This window comes from Anolis carolinensis, chromosome 4, assembly GCF_035594765.1.
Source record: "Anolis carolinensis isolate JA03-04 chromosome 4, rAnoCar3.1.pri, whole genome shotgun sequence".
NCBI classification, from domain to species: Eukaryota; Metazoa; Chordata; class Lepidosauria; order Squamata; family Dactyloidae; genus Anolis; species Anolis carolinensis.
The window spans coordinates 237,094,806-237,118,276 of record NC_085844.1 but is presented as its reverse complement, the minus strand read 5'-3'; the positions used below and the strand labels follow the sequence as shown (position 1 = coordinate 237,118,276).

The 23,471-nt window shown below is 39.1% G+C and overlaps 1 protein-coding gene across 7 annotated transcripts in view; it reads right to left on the bottom strand.

Moving 5' to 3' along the window:
* Positions 1-438: 438 nt before the first annotated feature.
* The window catches only part of znf831 (zinc finger protein 831), a 72,922-nt gene continuing 49,889 nt past the window's right edge, over positions 439-23,471 (bottom strand). For 4 of the 7 annotated variants that reach the window (XM_008122896.3, XM_008122893.3, XM_016998305.2 and 1 more), the window contains 4 exons: positions 21,316-21,467; positions 18,832-19,004; positions 5,767-5,837; positions 439-3,870 (listed from right to left, as the gene is read on the bottom strand). In XM_008122896.3, the coding sequence (XP_008121103.1) occupies positions 3,145-3,870; positions 5,767-5,837; positions 18,832-19,004; positions 21,316-21,467 (1,122 nt within the window). In that variant the 3' untranslated portion in view covers positions 439-3,144. Of the gene's footprint in view, positions 3,871-4,596; positions 5,838-8,460; positions 10,020-18,831; positions 19,005-21,315; positions 21,468-23,471 lie in introns of all 7 variants that reach the window. The other 3 variants (XR_010005638.1, XM_062978987.1, XR_010005637.1) reach the window with 3 other exon arrangements.

Below are 23,471 nucleotides of genomic sequence, written 5' to 3'. Positions count from 1 at the left end.
CATTTGCCCAAGCTCTGCAGGTTTTCTCTCCTTATGCTGCTTTCTGAAAACTATTTAGGGACTGTTCCTTCATTTTCATTGATATAGTAACTGATCTATAATTTGTCTAGATTTGAGCCCTGTACAGAGTATCTTTCACTGAAAAGTTTAGTAGGAGCTGGGTAAAATTTGTGACATCTTAGGAAAGGAGCAAAACTTGAGCATTTTCTGTTAGCTGTGGTGCTGCTCCTATTTTCTCTACATTGATCCACAAAGTATTAAAAATACAGGACATAATTTCAAATGAATCAGAATAGTGTCATGTTACCCTATGATTAAAGAGTGGATTTAAATATCAATGTGTACCCTACCGACCAAAATAATTATCTTGCTTACACAATTATAAGCGACTGTCAGGACCCAGGCTGCAGACACCAATAACCATGCGCAGAGACCAGATTCAATCTTATATCTTTATTAAAGGAATATATAAAGTCAATAAAAACAAGTGAAGAATAAAGTTCAGAAGTAGACCTTTCAGGAAAGGTCAAATATAGTCCAGGAAATCAATGTCCAATATGAGATATTAGAGTCCAAAGTTATAATCCAATAACCGAAACACACACTTGCCGAGCAAGTGTGGGGAAATGACAGGGTCCTTTAGTCCAATGGAGCTTGACAACAAGGCTGGAAAACAAACTAGATTCTTGGCAAACAAGACTTGATACGTGGCAACAAGAAGCAAGAACGAGGTCCGAGGCAAGGTCCGGGGAACAAGGCAGGCTTGGAACTAGAACAAGGTCCGTGGCAAGGTCCTGGAAACAAGGAACTGGAGTAACGTAGTCCACACACGATCTCACTCCTGAAGCTGACGAATTGACTCCGCAAGGATCTCCTTGCGGGTAAACACCTATATAGGATCTTGTTTTCCCGCCAAGGAACACTTTCCCTGGGGAACAAGAAGTGAAACCCATACTGTGTCCAGATGCATGACTCCTTAAGATTTCCCAAGGGAAACAGGCTTAATCAGCTAATTGTCTGGCAGCGATTCTGGCGCTTCGGCGATTCGCCTCCCTAGCGCCTCTATCTCGATTATAATTATCCTTACGAGAGAACGGGGGAGAATTCTGCCCAAGGCTTGTTTGGCTGGCTTCTGGAGGGCAAACATCCTGCAGGTGCAAGGGCTCCAATTCTGGCTGAAACGGTGGGAAACCAAAGTTTTCCTCTTCGTCTGCCACAATAGTACTAGGAACGGGACTACATGGCCCATGAGACATCACAGCGACAGCTTTAACATTACTACATTTTAATTACAAAGTCTTTCCAAAACCAAAAAAAGCTATTTCAAGGGCTTATGCAATCGTTTACTGAAAAATCTCTTAAGAAATGAACTGGAAATGTTTAAAACCTTATTTCCTGCTGTCCTTACATCCCTTCCTATGAGGTTTACTATGTGGTCTGTGATTTTTTTGCTATATAAATTGGAAATATCTTTCTTCCCATGTTCTGAAAGCTGGGGATAAATTTAGCATTCTTGGAAGCCACATTTAGGGCTTGCTTTTTATTTCATTAACGAAGTGCAATTTGGGCCTGTAACCATTAGCATTGCATTCAAATCCTATTTACTCAAAAGGAAATCCAACCACTTTAGCAACACAAATTTGCTACATGCATTTTTTTGTCAGAAACTACTTGAGAACATACTGCAAGTCGCTACTGGTGTGAGAGAATTGGCTGTCTATAGAGACGTTGCTGAGGGGACGCCCGGATGTGTTACCATCCAGCTGGGAAGTTTCTCTCATGTCCCCGCAAGCTAGAGATGACAGATGGGAGCTCACCCCGTCTCACTGATTCAAACCAGCCTTCAGGTCAGCAACCCAACCTTTAGGTCAACAGTCCAGACAGCACAAGGGTTTAACCCACTGCGGCTCCATGCTATAAGCAGTGACCCCTTATTCATGTGTTCTTAATGTGGGTAGAATTCAGCCATAAAGGGAGAAAACCAGCATTACTTGTAGAGTTGCATGTTCCTCCTGATCTTTCAGAAGCCCCTCCAGATATGCAAAGTTTAATTAGTATCTCAATATTTCAGAAGAGATAGATCTTTATGTTTTCAATGTTCAGTATTTTTCATATACTCAAGCAGGAATATGGCATACATCTTTGTTTTTGGGTTTGCTTAGTACAATATTGCTAAAATATTTTATTTTGTTATTTTATGTTTTACTGACTATGGGCCACAATGACATGGATAGTTAATGCCACTGTTTTTACAAACTCCTCTGAGAAAAGATAAGACAGTTTGCAAGACATATTTAAAAAGCATTTCAAAACTCATACAAAAGTGAAATATAAAACTTTTATATAATCAATAAACTGAGCTCTAAAATTGGCATGACTTCACATTAGTATTACAGTAAAATGGCCTTATGCTTAGGGAAATTAAAAAATCAGACCCTGAATACATCAACAAGACGTGTCAGCTGCTGCACAGATTGGACTTGTATATTTAGATCTTGAGAAGCAAACGGCATTTTCACTTGGAGTTGGTAGTGACTGAATACTTTTCCTCCTTGATCAGAAAATAAATTAAAAGGGTTCTTTTAAAAACCTCAAACATTTACAGTGCTATCAGAGGAGTGGGAGAAACAGGTTTCAGCATAAAACAGCAATTCACACTTGTGTTGTCTTCCACAAGGTGGCATGGAATATTTGTGCAATACGGAAAAGTTGTATGATGCTTTATGGCCACTGATCTCATGCAAAAGCCTTAGTTAGAAAACATTACAGAATACAAGTGAGCTGAAACAGCTGAGAATAATTTCAGTCAATACCACAATGCAGAACCATATCTTCCATGTCATCCTTCAACTTCAAGCAGGAAAGCAATTGCTGACATCCCACCAGATGTGTGACAGATGTGGACCTAGTCTACAGAGGCATGAATAAAATGGGACCAAACTTCGAAAGAAGCATGATTAAGCAAGAGACAATTTTCATTGAGCATGTAAACACGATTTAACTGTTTAGTTGTTTAAAAAAAAGTATTAACACATAAATCAATAGAAATCTTGTCTAAGAAAAGCTTTTCTGTTAACCTGTGACAGAATGATGGTTCTGTCCGATGATTAGCTTCTTTGTGTTAAATCTTCAGCCCAAACATATTCAGATTTCTATAATGAGTCGATCTTCATCATCACTGCTACTTACGTTATATTCCTTGCTAATCATTTCCAAACTCTGTTTTTTATAAGCTTTCGACAGTGTGCCTACAGAATCAGGTTCACAAACCTCAAGATGATCATCTGGTTTAACAGAGCAGTTCTCTTGTCTGTGAGGGCGAGAAGTGCTACTTGCTTCTTGCATTTGCATTGGTCCTGGTAAGGACTTATCAGGAAATGATTTCTCAAGAAGCATTCTTGATTTTAGTGGAACAGGATATGAACACTGGAAAATAGGCTGCTCCTTTAAAGGTGGGTGAAAATTCTCATCTGTGAATTGCTTTCTTCCTCCCGTAACATGAACAGACAATTTTGATTCAGTGAAATTTTGAGATTTCAATTCTATATTATTGCTATCCGCCTTGGAGCCTATTAAAACAGGGCTAGTCACATGTGAACTAGTAAAATTATATAGATGGGCCTTGCTTGTGTTTATATATTCCAAATTACAGGGTCCAGAGGAAGGCCAACCCTGGTGAAAATTGATATCTGGCTGAGGCTCTGTTTGAAGAATTCCTGAAGAGCAAAGTTCTTGACTTCTGGCTTTTTGTGCAGATGCATTACTGGCTAATGGATAGGAATACTTTGCTGCTGGCTCGTTTGAAACTCTAGGAATTTTCTGAGGAGAAAAGCTGCCACTTGAGTGTTCTGTTGTAGTTCCAGGGATATCCTACCATAAAAAATAGAGAGACAGCATTAAAATTCACTGAATAGTATGAAATATTCAAATTCAAGAAATAGTGCATATTGTGGAAATTAAATAAGAAAATCTGTTTATGTCTATGATTAGCTTATATTCTACTAGCCTTCGAAAATGTTGTGTCTTACTCTTCCCCCTTTTAGGAGTTAGAAGAGGAGAAGGCTGAAGGGGCTAGGGATTCTGGGCAAATCATCAGGCCTGCTCAGGAGGAGGAAGAAGAAGAGAGAGGCCTGCTGGTTGTTCCTACATTTCAAGAACGTCGAAGGCAACAACAAGCTAGGCGTAGGTCAGCTAGGATTGCTGAAAGGATGCACAGCAATCAGACCACTCCCTAGAGGCTCATGTGCTGTGGGCTGAGGGCTATAAATCAGAAGCAAGAGGAATAGTCTGTGCTGGCAGCAGCCGATCCATTGCCTTGCCTTGATTCTGTAACTTCCAGCAAGAAGCCTTGTGTTCCTGCCTTGGGAAGGAATTACTAAAGATTTTACTTTGCTTGACCAAGAGACTTTTGCCTTGTTTTGTGACCTTGCTTTTGTGAATTTGATTTTGCTAAAAAGAATTTTGAGTTCCTTTACATTTGGTTTTAAGGCTGTTCTTGAGGCAAAACTGTACAGGTAACACTATGTAACAAAATTTGAAAAAAATTCTGGTCCTGGTTTAAAAGTGTTATTTCCAATTTAATTATGAGGTACTTACTTTGAAAGTAGTTGTTATATTCCAGAAACTTCATTTTTGTGGCTGCCACAAGCTATGTTGAATTGGTTGAGACTCTACAAGATATGCATTTAAAAACTATTATTTTATTTATTTATTTATTTTATATACCGCTCTTCTCCCCAGGGGGACTCAGAGCGGTCTATAGCAAAATGTGCTGCAGGATGGCCCGCAAAAACAAAAATGTTGCTGTTTAATAAACTCTTTCCATGTTTTTATGATAGAACCAATTAGTAATGACATTTACATCCCAGGAACAGTGTTACATAGTGTAATATCCTCCAAGATGGCTGCATATTACTGTTGCTATTAGAAGCAGTATGCTTCATGACAGCTACAAAGAAATGCAAACAGAAAGTTGCTATTAGAGTCCCACTCATCCAAGCTTCACTTATCCAAGACAGTCTGCCTTTTAGTAGTCATTTTTTTGTAGTAAATGTTGCAATGTTTTGGTGCAAAATGTGTAAATACAGTAATTACTACATAACATTACTGTGTATTGAACTGCTTTTTCTGTCAATTTCTTGAAAAACATGTTTTTGTGCTTAATTTGTAAAATCATAACCTAATTTGATGTTTAATAGACTTTTTTCTTAATCCCTCCTTATTATCCAAGATTTTCGCTTATCCAATGTTCTGCCGGCCCATTTATCTTGGATAAGTGAGACTCTACTGTATATTAATGTCCTCCTCGTGGACTTCCCAAAAGCATTTGACTAGCTGGCTTTGATAACAGAACACTATATGAAACAAGCACCTATTCTAACTCAGTTCAGAGCTCATTTGTAGCCCACTGCATTGGATAATGACCAATCCAGGCGAATTATTCTTGAAGGGGCCCTCTGTCAATAGGCCTTGTAGCAATCCTGCAAAAGTCACCAATATCTTTATAATCCTGCTTGCTCATCTCTTTGGGCTCTGAGTCTGCCCCGTTGTCACTGAAGCCTTGTCCTTCCAAGCTTCTCCTGGCATAATCCTCTTCTGCATTCTGCAGACGTTCTTATTAGGGAATCTTCCACAAAAAAACCCTCCTAATAACTAGTGGCATTGGTGAATGACTAATCTCCTATTTGTCCATTCAAATTATAGCTCTCTATTAATGTTACTTGAGTTATAAAGAGATGAAAGTGCTGTCCCTGGATTATTCCTTACTTTTTTCATAATATTTTTTTCTACAGAAGAACCTGCTTTTTCAGAAATCTCCTGTGGATTTTCGTCAATTCCTGTTGGGAAAGAAAACATTGGAATAAAATTGATTAACATATTTATGCACATAGGGTTTTTTTGCTTTTTCCAACTTTTACGAGAATTGGGCAAATACATAAAATTGAATGAATACTTAAATTTGACTCATAGTAAATGACTCCCAATGACTCAGGATTGTTTGAATATTACAATTTTATCTACCAGTGCAGTGGAACAGGCTAAGTTGTCATCATGGCCTAAAGATAGCTCCTGAATTTCATAGCTGGGCAAAAATCAAAATTATTTTACTGTGCTGAACCCCAATACTCTATACTCTGCCCTCATTGGCAACTTAAGTAGCTGTTGTTGTCATTTCCGGCATATTGCGACAATTACTCTTCTTATTATTTGAAACACAACAAGATGAGTCCACAGCAGACACTCTGCTGGCTGTTGTATTGGATCACACGTCGGACACTTCCCAAGTGTCTAGGACTGTGTGATGTATCAGCGAATAATGTGTGCAGATCCCAGTAAGGTGGCTTTCTGCAGCTGGCAGATGGTAATTTTGTCAGTGCCGATTGTGTTTAAGTGCAGGCCTAGGTCTTTAGGCACTGCACCCAGTGTGCTGATCACCACTGGGACCACCTTGACTGGCTTGTGCCAGAGTCTTTGTAATTCGATCTTTAATTCCTCATATCGTGTCAGCTTTTCCAGTTGTTTCTCCTCAATCCTGCTGTCACCTGGGATTGCTAAATTGACAATCCATACTTGGTTTGTTAACACGATTGTGAGGTCAGGAGTATTGTACTCCAAACCTCTGTCTGTCTGAATTCAGAAGTCCCAGAGTAGCTTGACATGTTCATTCTCTGTAACTTTTTCTGGCTTGTGATCCCACCAGTTCTTTGTTGCAGGCAGATGGTATTTGTGGCACAAGTTCCAATGAATCATCTGAGCAACGGTGTTATGTCTCTGCTTGTAGTCTGTGCGATCTTCTTGCAGCAGCTGAGGATGTGATCTATTGTTTCATCTGCTTCCTCGGAGCCCCCAGATGGCGTAGTGGACTAAGTGACTTGAAGGTTGGGTTGCTGACCTGAAAGCTGCCAGGTTCGAATCCCACCTGGGGAGAGTGCGGTTGAGCTCCCTCTATCAGCTCCAGCTCCATGAGGAGACATGAGAGAAGCCTCCCACAAGGATGGTAAAAACATCAAAAACATCCGGGTGTCCTCTGGGCAACGTCCTTGCAGACGGCCAATTCTCTCACTCCAGAAGCGACTCAAGTTGCTCCTGACACGAAAAAAAAAAATCTGCTTCCTTGCAGAGTCTATATTTGGGATCTGTCGTCGACTTTTCAATTTTGGCTTTGATGGCATTGGTTCTAATGGCTTGTTCTTGGGCTGCCAGAATCAGGCCCTCAGTCTCCTTTTTCAAAGTTCCATTTGTTGAGCCACAGCTGTGTTTTTTCTTTGTCAATTTGGCTCTCAATTTTTCCCAGGAACTGTCCATGGAGAGAGCCTTTTTTTGCCAGTTTTCTCTTCTCTTACTACTATTGACTTCCCTCAATGTTGGTTATTGACTGCCTTGCACATAATCTGCCAGGGCATGTTTCTCTTCCTCTACCGTTTGTTTCACTTGCAGAAGCCCTCTGCCTCCTAATTTTCTGGACAGGTAAAGTCTGTTGACATCACTACGCTGGTGTAATAAGTAGTGGATTGTCATCAGTTTTCTTGTTTTTCTGTCCAGATCATCTAGCTCTGCTTGTGTCCAGTTCACAATTATCATCATCATCATCATCATCTGCTTTATCTCTTTATCTCAAAATGGCTTAATATAAAAGCATTAGCATACAATGTAAAATATACAAACATTAAACAGAATTGAATATAAACAGTATTAAAATATTCACAGTTAAAAACCATTAAAACATATTCAAAGTTATGGGATTAATGTGGGATCTTCTTGGCAAGTATTTTTGAAAGGGGATTTGCCTTTGCCTCTCTGTGACCAAGACAATATGACTTGCTCATAGTCACCCAGAAGGTTTCCATGACTGAGCACGTATTTGAACCCTGGTCTCCCATGGTATCGTCAAGACCTCAAACCACACCATGCTGGCTCTCACTTTTATTGTCATGTGCACTTAATTTCAAATTATGGCAACCCTATCAACAGAGTTTTTAGATGAGGTTTGCTATTACCTTCCTTAAAGGCTAAGGGACTGTGGTTTGCCCAGTGTCATTCAGCAAGTTTCCACAGCTAAAATAGGATCTGGATCCTGGTCTACCAGGGTTGTAGTCCTACATTCAAACCTCTACAGTAAAAAACAGTAAACCAAGAAATCCCAAATGGTTGTCTCCCCACAAGGGTCTGCCTCCAGGGTCAAACCAAGAATGGGCAACTTGGAAGTCCTTGAATAGACTCAGAAGTGGAGTGGGCAGATCAAAAGGCAACTTGGCAAAATAGCACTACCTAGAAGAATCCTCCACCATGTGCCACTGTGGAGCAGAACAAAACAACTCCATATCTGTATGTTTGTCCACAATGCCCTGCCTCAGAGGAAGAATTGTTTAAAGCTACAGACAATGCAGTTGTTGTTGCCCATTTTTGGTCTAAAATTATTAGTCACTTGTGCTCCCTCTATTTTATCAGTTTTACACTTACGAGGGTTGAATGGAAAGTAATGCCTCCACCTTCGTAACTCCTCAACAGATGGCAGTACTGGTATGCGGCAGGTACTGGCTTGCTCAGTAGACTCTCCTCTACAGTTCCATTTGGCGGGAAGCCTTAGCAGCAGGCCTGTAGCTGGGGGGGGGGGGAGGTTAGGGCTTCAACCCCCCCCCTGAAAATTTTCAAGTTAAAAAAACCCCTGCTAAATAAGGCCTCACAAGATATGGCTATTTTGTCTTGCTAAAAGAATTTATAACGGAGTAAAAGAACTCTACATGTTTAAGAATTAAAGCCTACATCCCTCCTCTCCCCCCAATCTTGGCGCAGCTGCTGCAATTAAGTCTCTCCTCGAAAATTTATGGTAGCCTCTCAAGGCAAAAATTAAAGTAAGCACTCCAAAGGAAAACAGAAATGGAAAGGAAAGGTCAATCACCCCGACTGACTGGGATGAGCGTCAAAGGACTGATGACATCCTACGCCACTGTGGCCGGTGGTGCTGCTGACAAACAAAAAAAGCAGTCTGGCGGTAACACCTCCATTAGCACTTCCACCGGCTCAGTCTCGGAACAAGTTCTTCTGGAAATTAGATCTATGATCCAGGACCTAAAAGGGAGTATGGACCTACTGAGAGACGATGTCAAAAAAATTGCAGAAAGACAATTTGTTCTGGAAAATAAAGTCTCTAAATTAGAGACAGAGGGCAAATCCCTGAAAAAAAAGGTGGAGTCAAACACTGACTCGATCAGAGGGGCTGAGATGAAACAAATGGCACTGCAAGATCAAATGGACTTACTGGAGCTGAAACTTAATGACTGCTCAATCAGAATCAGAGGCCTGCCAGAGGGAGTTGAGAAAGGCGATCTGAGAAAATATCTGATTCGAACCATTACAACACTTCTGGGGGAAAAGAATACAGATATGGTGCATGCGATGGTGTCAGCAGCATACAGAGTCAATGCGGCGTATGCAAGAATTAAAAAAGTGCCTAGAGACTGCATCCTCCAGCTCATCTCCAAATCTTTCAAAGAACTTATTATAAACCAGCAATATGAAGCTCCAGTTATGGTGGAGGGCCGCAAAATCCTGTTTCTCAAGGAGATCCCAACGAGGTTATTAAGGAAAAGAAAAGAATTTACTTTTTTAACGACAAAACTGAAGAAAAAAGGGGTGGTCTTTAGATGGCAGTTTCCCCAAGGTTTATCGTTCCATTATAAATCTAAAAGACATATTATTCTGGACGTACCGAAGGCAGAACAATTTCTACGTAAATATAACAGGGACTTCGAGGAAGACATGGACCAAGAGGAGGCGCGCCCGCAAAAAAGAAGGCCACCAAAGGATCAGGAGGCCACGGCGGCATTACAGAGCCAACAAGCTGAGGGGGAAATACAGAGTCACCCGATAGGGGCAGATGGTGTAGATGAAGAAGAAGTTGAAGAAGAAGGAGAAGAAGAAGAGCTGGGTTTAGAGACAGTCTAAGATTCCGGGGGTACATAGTAAACAGCAGCGAAGATCGGGGAGAGTTTTTTTTTCTTTTTTTTCCTCTTCGTCTTCTGGGGAGAGGGGGAGGGGGAGGGAGGAGATAAACAAAAATGAAAGCACAGGGGTTAAAAATCATCTCCATGAATGTGAATGGGCTGAATAATTGCATAAAAAGGAAGCGGGTTTTTCACTTCTTATATAAAAATAAGGTAGATATAACTTGTATTCAGGAATCCCACTTTGTATCCAGAGACAAACATCTGTTAGTCCAAGACAAATTAGGTCAGTTATTTACTACATGCAATGCTAAGAAAACCAATGGGGTGCTGTTCTATATAAATAGGGAACTAAACCCAGAGAAAATATATGAGGATCAAGAAGGAAGAATATTAATTGTCAAAGTGAGGTTTCAGTATAAACATATTCTATTAGTAGGGATTTATGCACCCAATACAAATCAAAAAACATTTTATAAAAAACTATCTAACATCCTAGCTGAAGTAGGGGAGAAAGAAATGCTGTGGTTAGGGGATTTCAATGGGGTAGTGGACACAAAAATAGACAGAAATAACAAAAGAAAAAAGGACTCTAAAGAAGGAAGACTTCCGGGCATCCTACAAAGAGACCTAAAACACTGGGATTTATATGACCTATGGAGGATACAAAAATTAGACAGAAGGGAATATTCATACTATTCCCATAGACATGGATCGTCATCCAGAATAGATTACATCTTTGCAACTAAGGAGTTGGTAACCAAAACAGAGAAGGTGGAATTTCTCCCTAGAGTATTTGCAGACCACAATCTGATGTTGCTACAGCTAAAAGGGGGTTTTTGGGAAAGGAAGCCTTGGAGATTAAATGATTACATATTAAAAGACCAAAAAATTAAGGAAAAGATCAGGCTAGGAATACAAAATTACATTAAAGAGAATGGCAAGGAGGGCATAGTGGTAAAGACAGTCTGGGATGCAGGAAAAGCCGTGATAAGAGGTTTACTAATCCAACAACATGCCAACTGGTGTAAAAGAAAAAACAATATACAAGTACAGCTGCTTACCAAAATCAGAGATAAGGAGAAAGAATTAGAAAAGTCCAAGGTGGACAGGAAAAAAGTACAGCAAGAACTAGCAAAAGCCCAACAGCAATATGAATTATTTTTAACAAATGAATTAGAAAGAAAAATTATGTACAAGAGACATAATTTTTTTGAAAATGCGAATAAACCCGGCAGGCTCTTAGCGTGGCAGGTGAAAGATCATAGGAAGAGACCACTAATTGCCAGGATAAGAAACAAAGGGGAGACTATTTCAAATATAAGAAAGATTCAAAAAATCTTTGAAGTCTATTATAGAAACCTCTATAAAAACACGCAGATAGATACAAAAAAAATAGATCAGTACTTAGCAGATATGAAGGTCTCCAAACTTTCTGAAAGCATGAAATCAGACTTGGATAGACAAATTACATGGGAAGAACTGAACTCTGCCATTGACAAGGCCAAGCTAAATAAAACCCCAGGTCCGGATGGTTTCTCAGCTCTGTTCTACAAGTTGTATAAAGAAGAGTTAGGCCCATTACTGCTCTCAACTATGAATCAAGTGCTCCAAACAGGAGAGATGCCAGAGTCCTGGGAGGAAGCCACAATAGTTCTGTTACCCAAACAGGACAGAGATACGGAACAAGTGAAGAACTATAGACCCATCTCATTAGTCAATAACGATTATAAGTTATTTGCTGTAATCTTAGCAAACAGGTTGAAACAAATCTTAGTAAAAATAATACACGGGGATCAAGCAGGCTTTCTTCCAGGCAGACATCTGAGCCAAAATGTAAGAACTGTGCTAAATATAATAGAATATGCCGAACAAGACCCAAGCAGAGAGATTGCACTATTGTTTTTAGATGCAGAGAAAGCATTCGACAACATGCGGTGGGAATATATGTTGAAAGTGTTGGAGCTCTTTGGAGTGGGACAACATTTTAGAAGGGCCATAGGAGCCATTTACTCTAGACAAAGGGCCAAGCTAAAAATAAACGACGAAATGACAAACTACATAGAAATTCAAAAAGGGACTCGACAAGGGTGTCCCCTGTCGCCGCTACTGTTTATTTGGATATTAGAATTTTTGAACATCAGAATTAGAGAGACCAGCGAAATCAAAGGAGTCAGGGTAAAAGGATACGAATTTAAAGGGAAGGCTTTTGCAGACGACTTGGTCTGCTTCTTAAGGGAACCATTAAAAAGTACATGCACATTATTTGAGGTTATTAACAAATTTAGCATGGTGTCTGGCTTCAAAATCAATAAGGAGAAATCGGTTTTTCTAACCAAAAATTTATCCAATTGTGATACGGCTGACCTAGAGAAATTGTCTAACTGCAAGGTAGTGCCAAGAGTAAAATATCTTGGACTATGGTTAACTAACAAAAACAGCAAACTCTACCAAAATAACTATGACAAAACGTGGAAGGAGATAAAAGGAGACCTTGAAAACTGGCAAAGACTCCAACTTACCTGGCTAGGGAGGATTGCTGTGATTAAAATGATGGTGCTACCCAAAATGCTGTTTATGTTTCAAAATTTACCAATTATCAAGGGGGTAAAGGTGTTTGAAAACTGGAAGAAAGATTTGGTTAAATTCATTTGGAATGGGAAAAAAGCTAGAATTGCCTATAGGAATCTTATTGACGTGAAGGACAGAGGGGGCCTGGCACTCCCAGATCTCAGATACTACTATGAAGCTGCTAACTTTAGCTGGCTAAAGGACTGGATTAAATTGGACAACAAAAAATTACTTAAATTAGAGGGACATTATTTAAGATATGGCTGGCATGCTTATCTATGGGATGAAAAGGACAAGGTGAATAAAGAATTTAAAAGGCATATTATAAGATCCAGTCTCTTAGCAACGTGGAAAAGATACAAGAAGGGGATTGAGCCCAAAACCCCTCTGTGGCTGCGCCCACTCGAAGCAGTCTTGAGACCAGCTACATGTAATGAAGTTGGTACGTATGAGGAATATTTAGTTAAAGAAAGAGGGCAATGGGCACTTAAGGGCAGAGAAGAATTAGGGTTAAAGGACTGGTTCAGTTTTTACCAACTGCATGATAGATTTAGAAAGGATGCGGCGGTGGGATTTGCATCCAAAAAATCCGAGTTAGAATGTATCTTTGACAGAGGCAACAAAGGCTTAATCTCAAGGCTTTATAAATTTATTCTAGACTACAACCTTGCAGATAACCAAATAAAAACCGTTATGATCTCTTGGGCCAGAGACTTGGGTAGAAATATAGACCTGGAAGAATGGGAATATCTCTGGAAAAAGGGGTTTAAATTCTCTCTGGCCGGCTCAATTAGAGAGAATATGTTTAAAATGTTCTATAGAACATACATAACTCCAGAGCTTCTGGCGAAAATAGAGAAATCAGAAAGAGGGGCCTGCTGGAGATGCAAGAAAGTAAAAGGAACATTTTCCCACATATGGTGGACCTGTAATATAGTTCAAGAATTCTGGATAAAAGTGGTGAAAGAAACAAATAATATGATTACCAATAAGGTCAAGAAGAACCCCGAGACATGCTTATTAGGTTTATTTAGAAGGCGTATTAGCGCAGGAGATGAAGAAATTTGCCAATATTGCTTTGTTGCGGCAAGACTGATAATCGCAAAAACATGGAAGGGGGAAGAAGAGCTAAGTATTAAAGACTGGAGAGACAAACTGGGGGGTTATATCCAAATGGCCAAGCTGACAAATAGCAACAGAGGAGGAAATAATGAGGAGTTTGCAAATAAATGGAGGCTGGCACTTGGGTATTTGGAAAAGAAGACAAAGGTAGATTTGACGACAGCCATAAAGGGGATTTAGCGAAAGAAGATACAGGGGTAGTTGACGGTTAGTTACGTGATACTTACTGAGGGGTATCGGAGGTCTAGGGGGTCGGGTTCACGGGTGAGGGGCAAGGGGGACAAGGATAATTTAAGGTACAACAATGGTATAGCAAATCTGTGATCATCCATTAGTTTAGCGACATTACAGTGCAAATTGTTATACCTGTCTGTGTTTTCTTTCTTTTTCTTTTTCTTTTTTTTTTTCTTCCTTTTTCTTCTGCGGTTGTATATGGATACATGTTACTCTATTTTTTCGTTTTTCACTTTCATTAATAAAAAAAAAGAAAAAAAAACCCTGGTTTACTCATGAATTTTAACTGGTTAACCAAATCCCCATGCTAAGTCTATGAGACGCAAAAAATTAAGGCTCCGTCCTGGGCCCGGTTCTGTTCAACATCTTTATTAATGACTTAGACGAAGGGTTAGAAGGCACGATCATCAAGTTTGCAGACGACACAAAACTGGGAGGGATAGCTAACACTCCAGAAGACAGGAGCAGAATTCAAAACGATCTTGACAGACTAGAGAGATGGGCCAAAACTAACAAAATGAAGTTCAACAGGGACAAATGCAAGATACTTCACTTCGGCAGAAAAAATGGAAATCAAAGATACAGAATGGGGGACGCCTGGCTTGACAGCAGTGTGTGCGAAAAAGACCTTGGAGTCCTCGTGGACAACAAGTTAAACATGAGCCAACAATGTGATGCGGCTGCTAAAAAAGCCAATGGGATTCTGGCCTGCATCAATAGGGGAATAGCGTCTAGATCCAGGGAAGTTATGCTCCCCCTCTATTCTGCCTTGGTCAGACCACACCTGGAATACTGTGTCCAATTTTGGGCACCACAGTTGAAGGGAGATGTTGACAAGCTGGAAAGCGTCCAGAGGAGGGCGACTAAAATGATTAAGGGTCTGGAGAACAAGCCCTATGAGGAGCGGCTTAAAGAGCTGGGCATGTTTAGCCTGCAGAAGAGAAGGCTGAGAGGAGACATGATAGCCATGTACAAATATGTGAAGGGAAGTCATAGGGAAGAGGGAGCAAGCTTGTTTTCTGCTGCCCTGCAGACTAGGACACGGAACAATGGCTTCAAACTACAGGAAAGGAGATTCCACCTGAACATCAGGAAGAACTTCCTCACTGTGAGAGCTGTTCGACAGTGGAACTCTCTCCCCGGGGCCGTGGTGGAGGCTCCTTCCTTGGAGGCTTTTAAGCAGAGGCTGGATGGGCATCTGTCGGGGGTGCTTTGAATGCGATTTCCTGCTTCTTAGCAGAGGGTTGGACTGGATGGCCCATGTGGTCTCTTCCAACTCTACTATTCTATGATTCTATGATTCTATGATTCTATAAGAGTCCCTCCAGGCACTATCTCATGCAGATATTGACAGGTCTGAACCCGGGGGGCGGGTGGGTCAGGGGTTCAACTCCCCCCCCCCAAAATTTTCAAAACCCCTCCTGAATTTTTTTTCTGGCCACGGCCCTGCTTAGCATCAAACAGTTGTGTTGTTAAAGTGTGAAATATGGAACCCTGCACAGACAGTCAGTCAATGCAGCTTAAGCAACGTGTACTTATTGAATTCTTGACAGCAGATGTTCCCACCTCAACATTTTTAAACTTACTCGCCCAACGACGCACAGTACTCACATCAATACAATCACCATAAACAGCTTGCATTCTCTGATGAATCTCCTTTGGGGTGACACCTTCTGCTGTCAAGAATTCAATGACTGCACATTGCTTAAGTCGCATTGACCGACCATCTGCACAGGGTTCCATACTTTGCACTTTAACAACACAACCGTTCAATGCTAAGACTTCCCGCCAAATGGAACTGTAGAGGAGAGTCTACTAAACAGGCCAGTACCTGCCACATACCAGTACTGCCATCTGTTGAGGAGTTACGAAGGTGGAGGCATTACTTTTCACTCAACCCTCATATTTATGCAATGCTTTTGACACGAAATAAATAAATAAAAGTTTTAAAAGGAGTAATTTCCTCTATGTCTCATGTAATACAATTCCATTTCATAATCCCTCTCAAGAAATAAAGTGATGGTAGAGGAATAACAATATGGAACTAATTCTAAATTGTGAATAGTTTAATTCCAAGATTATTGTTCACTTATTTATTTACTTTATTTTATTTACTTTGTTTTGTACCATGCCCTCTCTCCCTCACTGAGGGACTCAGAGTGGCTAAAACATTTCTGTATGTTTTAGCTGTGTTGTTCTTTTTTTAAAAAATTGTAAGCCACTTTGAATCCCAATTTTGGGGAAATTGCAATTTTTATTATATTTATCTAGGAATTGTGCAGGAACTAGCTAGCCATACATATCTGCAACATGAAAAACATATAAGGCAACCTTCAAGTATCCCTGATGGAAAGAATATACAGAAAATTGTGTGGCTTTGTACAAAATGTTAACTGTGGAAGGTTAGAGAGGAAACGGGCAGTGACGAGTTTTCATGGAAACTAAGGAAGCAAAAAATGCCAAAAACTGTTGTGTCTGAGTCTATTTGTGCTGGGTCTAGTTTTGACTCCACAATGACAAGTAGGATGAAAATGATAGAAGACAAGCAGAATTTTTAATAGGAGTTAAGATACACAAAGAAACTAGCCAGAACGTCTAATATTCTTTTTTTAACATTATGGAAGGTAATAGTACAATAATAAAAAGGGAAAATAAAATAATCACCTCAAATTTAGACATAATGTTTCATAGGGAGTTGAAAACATAGTTAAAATGGATAGTATTTAATACAGACTGGATTATATAGCAGTTGCAATGATGAAGAAACAAAATTAAAGAGGGTAGTACTAAAGCTACACTGGCTTCTAGCCTAAAGAAGCTGGTAGAAATCCAATCCAAGAAAAACAGCTCATAAGCTTCACTGTACCAATTACTAATTCATGTCTCCAAGGAAACTGCAACCAAGGAACCAAAAAGATGATTAAAAAGAAGAGCTGGAAAAGATAATATACTAAAAAGCAAAGTGAGTCAAGTCTCTATCTTAATTCAAAGACTAATATCATATCAGGAGCCCATGTAACCCATGAATAAGCTGAGGGTCATTCTGCAGAGAAAGAAAGGGCGATTTCTACCTCAGAGGTCCAGTTGCCCCAGACACTGCTGCCATTTCCCCTCCCAAGCATTCAAAAATGGCAAGAAATGTGGGTTAGGACTTGTTCTGGACTTTTTCAGGACAGACTAAGCTCTTGCCTTTTGCCACTCTACTCAGATATGGGGAGAGTTCCTTTTTTGACAGTAGTGAAGGTCCAGTATTCAAACTGACCCGTGGATAAATTGATGCAGGTTTATTTTTAAATTAGAATTTCTAGAATACAGGCAGTCCCTGAGTTACAAACATCCAACTTACAAACATTCATAGTTAAGAACAAGAGTGAGACAACAGGAAGGGAGAGAAATCTACCCCTAAGAAGGGAAATTCACCCTTGGAAGGTTATCATGGGGAAAAGGTATCTCCAACGAAGCTTTATCACCAATTCTTGTTTCCACAACAAGCCAAAATGTTCAAAATCCAGTTATCACAAGGACAGAAGGGAGGTGGAATCCCCTGACAACAAAAAAAGCACCACGGTTGTTTTAACCCTTCATTATGCTACCAAAAGCTTTTAAATATCTACTTTTGGCTGGAGTTGCACTGTTCTGGCTTACATACAAATTCAGCTTAAGAACAAACCTACAGAAACTATCTTGTTCTTAACTTGGGAACTGCCTGTATATAAGGTATCTTTCATACTTGAATGTCCTCCTACCAGTTAAACGCAGTACACCCCTAGGCATGGGTTGCATTACAGTACTGTATGGGTGGCTAGTACACCCCTAGGCATGGGTTGCATTACAGTACTGTAGGGGTGGCTGGGGCTCCTTCCACACAGCTTAATAAAATCCCACATTATCTGCTTTGAACTGGAATATATGGCAGTGTGGACTCAGATAACCCAGTTCAAAGTAGTTATTGTGGGATTTTCTAGTTTAATATTCTGGCTGTGTGGAAGGGCCCTGGGAGTAGTTTAGATGCTACTGTTTGGGGTTACAGGGACCAAACAGGTAATTGATATTTCTAGTGACCATTGGGATTTTTCAGACTTTTAGAAGGAGCATCCTGATAAAAAGCTTATGAGATTTTTGGAACAGAGAAAATGCTTGTCCACCTTTACCTGTCTCCTAAAATATAAAAAAAAAACCCACAGTGGAATGCATTATTGGGTGCATTTTCATAATATGTGATGTATTTGTCCGACACAAAGATGTGGCTAGTAACCTAGGTGCTCAGCATATTCAAAGCATATAATGGTAGATGTGGAGGATTTATTCAATCTAACTCTAACAAAATTAGAGGCATCACAGGAATTTCATTCATGAACAAAGGGAAAGCTGTCCCCAATAAAGCGAAATAACTTGACACCCAAATATAACACACAACAGAAACTAGGAAGGTGCTAGTGTGTAAGCAACTTGGCAAGTTTGGATCTAGAAATGAATAATACAATCATGATTTCTTTTATTTTTCACTTTGGTCTGTTCTGTGAACCACTAAGGTCAAGAGTTACCATTTTTGTGCCATCAGAACTCAGTGGGACTTATTCCCTGGTAAGTGTGGATAGGACTGTAGTCCAAAGTTTAATATGGGTTATCTTCCATTTTTTAATATAAAAAAACCTTTCTTTTGCACATTTATTGGCAAGTGGTACCCAAGTTAAAAGAGTATGAGAAGAAACTTTGTGGTTCATCTTCTAAATCACAGCAATAAATTACATTAAACAAGTAAATTAAATTGCAGATGAAGATAATATATATATGATGCAGGTATGCTTGCCAGAGAGCTGAGATTAGAAAATAAATAAAAAAATAGACAAATGAGTACAACATTGCTATACCTGACCTCAGAATAATCCGCCATGATAAAAAAAATAATCCAATTGGAGTAATGATGAACTTCTAAGAAGAAACAGAACACCAACCTTACCTTGGGAGGCAGCTAAAAGGCAAAGGCATCTTCTGCAATGCTGACGACTGTTAGGTATGTGAGGAGAAGAAGGTTTTTTAGGAGGTTCCAGAACCCTTGTAGTCGGCCAGTGTTGCTTGATTGGCCTGTTGGCTTTAAACAGAATATGTCTTTGTCGATAACTCCCTCTATAGCTGTAACATAGAGCAGACACATTAATGTCTTTGGCATGATACTTGACCTCCTTCAAAACCCACATTCTATCATGAACATTTCAGAAAGTCCATGAACATTTCAGAAATAAAACAATTCCATAATGCTGTCTCCTACATAGTTTGACTAAGAGAAGAGTCTACTGGCTTTTTAATGTTTTAGCAAAAATGTCATGCAAAAATGAAATTATTTTCATTGATTCAATGAAAGTTTAAAAATAATAAGTAGGTAAACATTATAATGACAAGACATTGATAAAATTCTGTAATTTTTTAACACCCATTTAAAATACAACTAGATACGTTTTCATCCAGTAGCTACATTATATTGTTATTTATATCCTTTCCATAGACCTACTGTTACACAGTATCATTGCAGTGATGTCCTTTTTAGCATTTTGGTGGGCTTGTTTTTAACTCCTGCCTTTCATAATTAATTCATTTTAAAAAATTAAAACATTCACATTTCACATTTTTATTTAATTTTACAGGAAAGCAATAATAAATCATGTCAATGCAATATCCCAAATCCATATCACAAGAGGAAGCAAAAAGTCCCATAGTGACCCAACTTTAGTGATTTTCCTGCTTCTTGGCAGAGGGTTGGACTGGATGGCCCATGAGGTCTCTTCCAACTCTATGATCTACCCTGTTCCAGTTCAAGCGCTTGGAACACCAGTTTGTGAAGGGGAAAACCCTTGCATTCAAAAGCAGAAGTACAAAGTTAAAGTTGCTTTGCAGCTGGTCTGTGAAATACGCCAGAAACAAAATGTCAAAATAGTAAAACTTAGTAAATGAAATTTGTTTTCCAAATATGTGCAACTGAAATATGCAAGTCAAGCATAGCTAAATCAAAATTTATTATTATTTATTACATCATTTCTACCCCGCCCTTCTCATCCATCAGGGGACTCAGGGCGGATTACAAAATGTATTGTAATGCCATTTGAAAAATGGGAAAAGGTTGCTTCCTCAATTTTTAAAACTCATTTAATCTATGGATGGACAGATCTATCAAGCCTGTTTTCACTAGAGCTCTTTTTCCACTTGTTTCTCCTGATTTTGTGCAAGTTTCCCACATACAAAAACAGAAATCTCTCCACATTTCTGTATATTTTTCAAAATGTACATTTCCAGTTATGCAGTCTAACCATGACTACACAATGTTTGCCCACTTTTTATAAATATGTGCATGTTGCCAAGTGCTCCTCCCCAGTGATCAACAGCATTTTGCATTGAGTTTGTACTCAGTTCTCAAGTTATAAATTAGGTAAATGTATTTCAATTTAAAAAACCAAAACTGTCAGGAATAAAAGTATCACATATCATAATTTATTCTGCATTGTTTAACAATATTGCAACAAATGCTAAAACATTCAAAAGGGGTTCTGGAGCTATGCTTGCAAATTTAACATAGATCTAGTTAATGCTGCTTAATTAGATCAATTTGAATATCTATAAATGTTATGAATTACACCTGCCAAATTCTTACATGGATTTAGCTGCTCTAAAATAACAGTTCATATTTCACAAGGAAAACCACAACACATGTGTTCTAAGTCAAAATGTGGTTCCATTATTTCTTTCTCTAAACCTTCGACTTGATATAATCTGCTTTGTTTGGTTTCAGTGAGAGATGCTCAAAAAGCAAAGGTTTTATCCAAAAATCAGTTGGTCTAGTAACATTCTTGGGGATTTGTGCATTCTTACAACGATTACTAAATGGTACCACAAACAAGAGGCTTCGGAATTACATCTATGTTCAGTGAGATGTATATCAATGCACCTTTTATGTGAATTATAAATGTTTAAGAAACATTGTGAGACATTAACATGGTACTCTATCAAATATCGTTATTTTTCAAAGAAACACATAAAGGAACAATGATAATTCTTCTTCCATTTCTTTCAGTATCTATTCTTTGCTCTCTTCTCCCCATGCTTTGCCTGGTGGCCATCTCTCTCCCTCTCGATCCCCATCCCCTTCATGAAAAAAGCAAATTTGAATATTTATTTATTTATTATTTATTTATTACATCACTTCTACCCCGCCTTTCTCACCCATCAGGGGACTCAGGGCGGCTTACAATATAAACATACACATTATAACCAATATATAATAGTAAATAACTTTAAGGTTTTGAGATTTTAGTAAAGACCATTAATTTCATTATTACTATTATTGCAACTCAGCAATAACCAATGTGAACACAGTCACTGCTATCTTTTGAGAGAAAAGACTCATAACATAGCTGCTAAGGCTACACCCAGAGAAAACTCTCACGTTTCTTACCATTTTGGGGCGATCTTCACCTTTCTCCGTTTATGGCTTTTCTTTGCTTTATGTGCTGTGAGCTCTCTCATTTTATGGAGCTTGTCTTTTGCCCTTTCTTGCTCTGGAATGTTTTTAAAGAACCCATCAACTCCAGTTGTAGAAAAGTACTGCTATGAACATAAGACATAATAAATGTTTAGGTGACATGTTGAATATATGTTCTCTTACATATTTATGGCTTTATGAACATGCCATCATGTTCTCCGAGTTTTGTTCATTTGTTAATTGTTTTGGAGTTATGTTTATAGGAAACAAAGCTTAGATTTAATTAAATAACATGTACAGTTCCTGCCATCAAAACCATGAAAATTGCAGAATATTTCACTTTTCCGAAATTTGTGTTTATTATATAATTCCCTCCTGAGGGAAGAGGCCTGCCTGGCACCAACATTGTTGATCTTTTTTTATTCCAGCAAACAATATTTTTCTCCCATGCCTTTTTCTTTTATGTGCTATATTCTACACTTTGTTGACAGGAAGCTTTCCACCGGTGTGGAAATCACGTATCAGACAGATGACAAGCTCTTTAACCTCAGCAGGCTGAAAGCCAAGAGTAAGGTCACAACACCTTCTGTTATAAAACTCTAATATGTAGTCTGTGATCATTCAGAAGAAGACATACAAACCACTTCAAATACCTTTGCAGAAGTGTACAAAAGCTTGGCCTCTGACTGAACAACAAGAAAACCAAAGTGCTCCACCAGCAGTCACCATCCAATCCCTCAGCAATGCCAGAAATAAAACTTAATGGTGAAATGCTAGAAAATGTTGGCCATGTCCGCTACCTAGCCAGCTACCTCTCCACAAAATTCAACATCAACACCAAAATACAACACGCTCTGCAAGAACAGCATTTTTTCAAATGAAGCAGTGTGTTTGAGGATTGGGACATTCATCAGGATACCAGGATGCTTGTTTATAAAGCTATTGAGTTTCCAACTCTGTTGTAAGCCTACAAAACATGGACCATCCACAAATGTCACTCTCAACTTCTGGAAAGATTCCATTAAGCAGAGGAAACATCCGACTTACAAACAACTCATAGTTAAGAATGGGGGGTGAGACAATAGAAAGTGAGAGAAATTTACCCTTCGGAAGGGAAATTCTCTTCTGAAAGAGCTATCATGGGGAAAAGGTGTCTCTACTGAAGCTTTGTCACCATTCCTTGTTTCTACAACAAGCCACATTCTTCAAAATCTAATTATCACAGAGAAAAGTGAAATTTTCTGATCAGAGGTACAGATAGCAAAATATCACAAGGATGATAACCCTTCTCAATGCTACCCAATGCATGCATGCATTTATATAGAGAGATAGACAGACAGACATATGCAGTAGATGCAGTTATAAATTCTATGATCCCATTATTAATTTTACCATTCCCAAATGGAGTTTTTGGTCACTCTGTGGGACAGGGCCTTTTTGATCGTGACTCCTCGGTTGTGGAACACCCTCCCCAGAGATGTACGACAAGTCCCAACCCTTTTGAGTTTTAGAAAAGCCCTGAAAACATGGCTATGTTTAGATTAAATGATAAAGATGACCCGGACTGATTTACAGCTACAGCACAAGGATTTTGGATGAATGGATTTTTAACCATTTGTTTTACATTTTTATATTGTTTTAATTGGATTTTCATTGCTGTTTTAATTATGTGTAGGCATCGAATTGTTGCCAGTTGTGTACGCCGCCCTGAGTCCCTTCGGGTGAGAAGGGCGGGATATAAATGTTGGAAATAAATAAATAAATAAAATGTACCTGTTTTGATTCACATACAAAATCAGCATAAGAACAAACCTCCAGAACCTATCTGCATTCTTGTGCAACCATCTTTATACTATATCTGAGATCCTTCTTTGGGGTTTTGAGATGCCATAGGCCCCCAGAGAAGTGAAGATAAATGATGAATCTGAAAAAATGCAATAATGCTGAGACTTCCTAATGATCCTACCATAACAGGAATACACAACTCATATTAATGCAGGGCCACCATGACCACCAAAATGCAGCTCTAAGAGCTTTCAAAGATCTCCATGGAGACACTGAATGGGCCATATGTGTGAGCCACAAGACCATAAAGAGTGCAATTCTACAAATTTATCCCATAACAAATC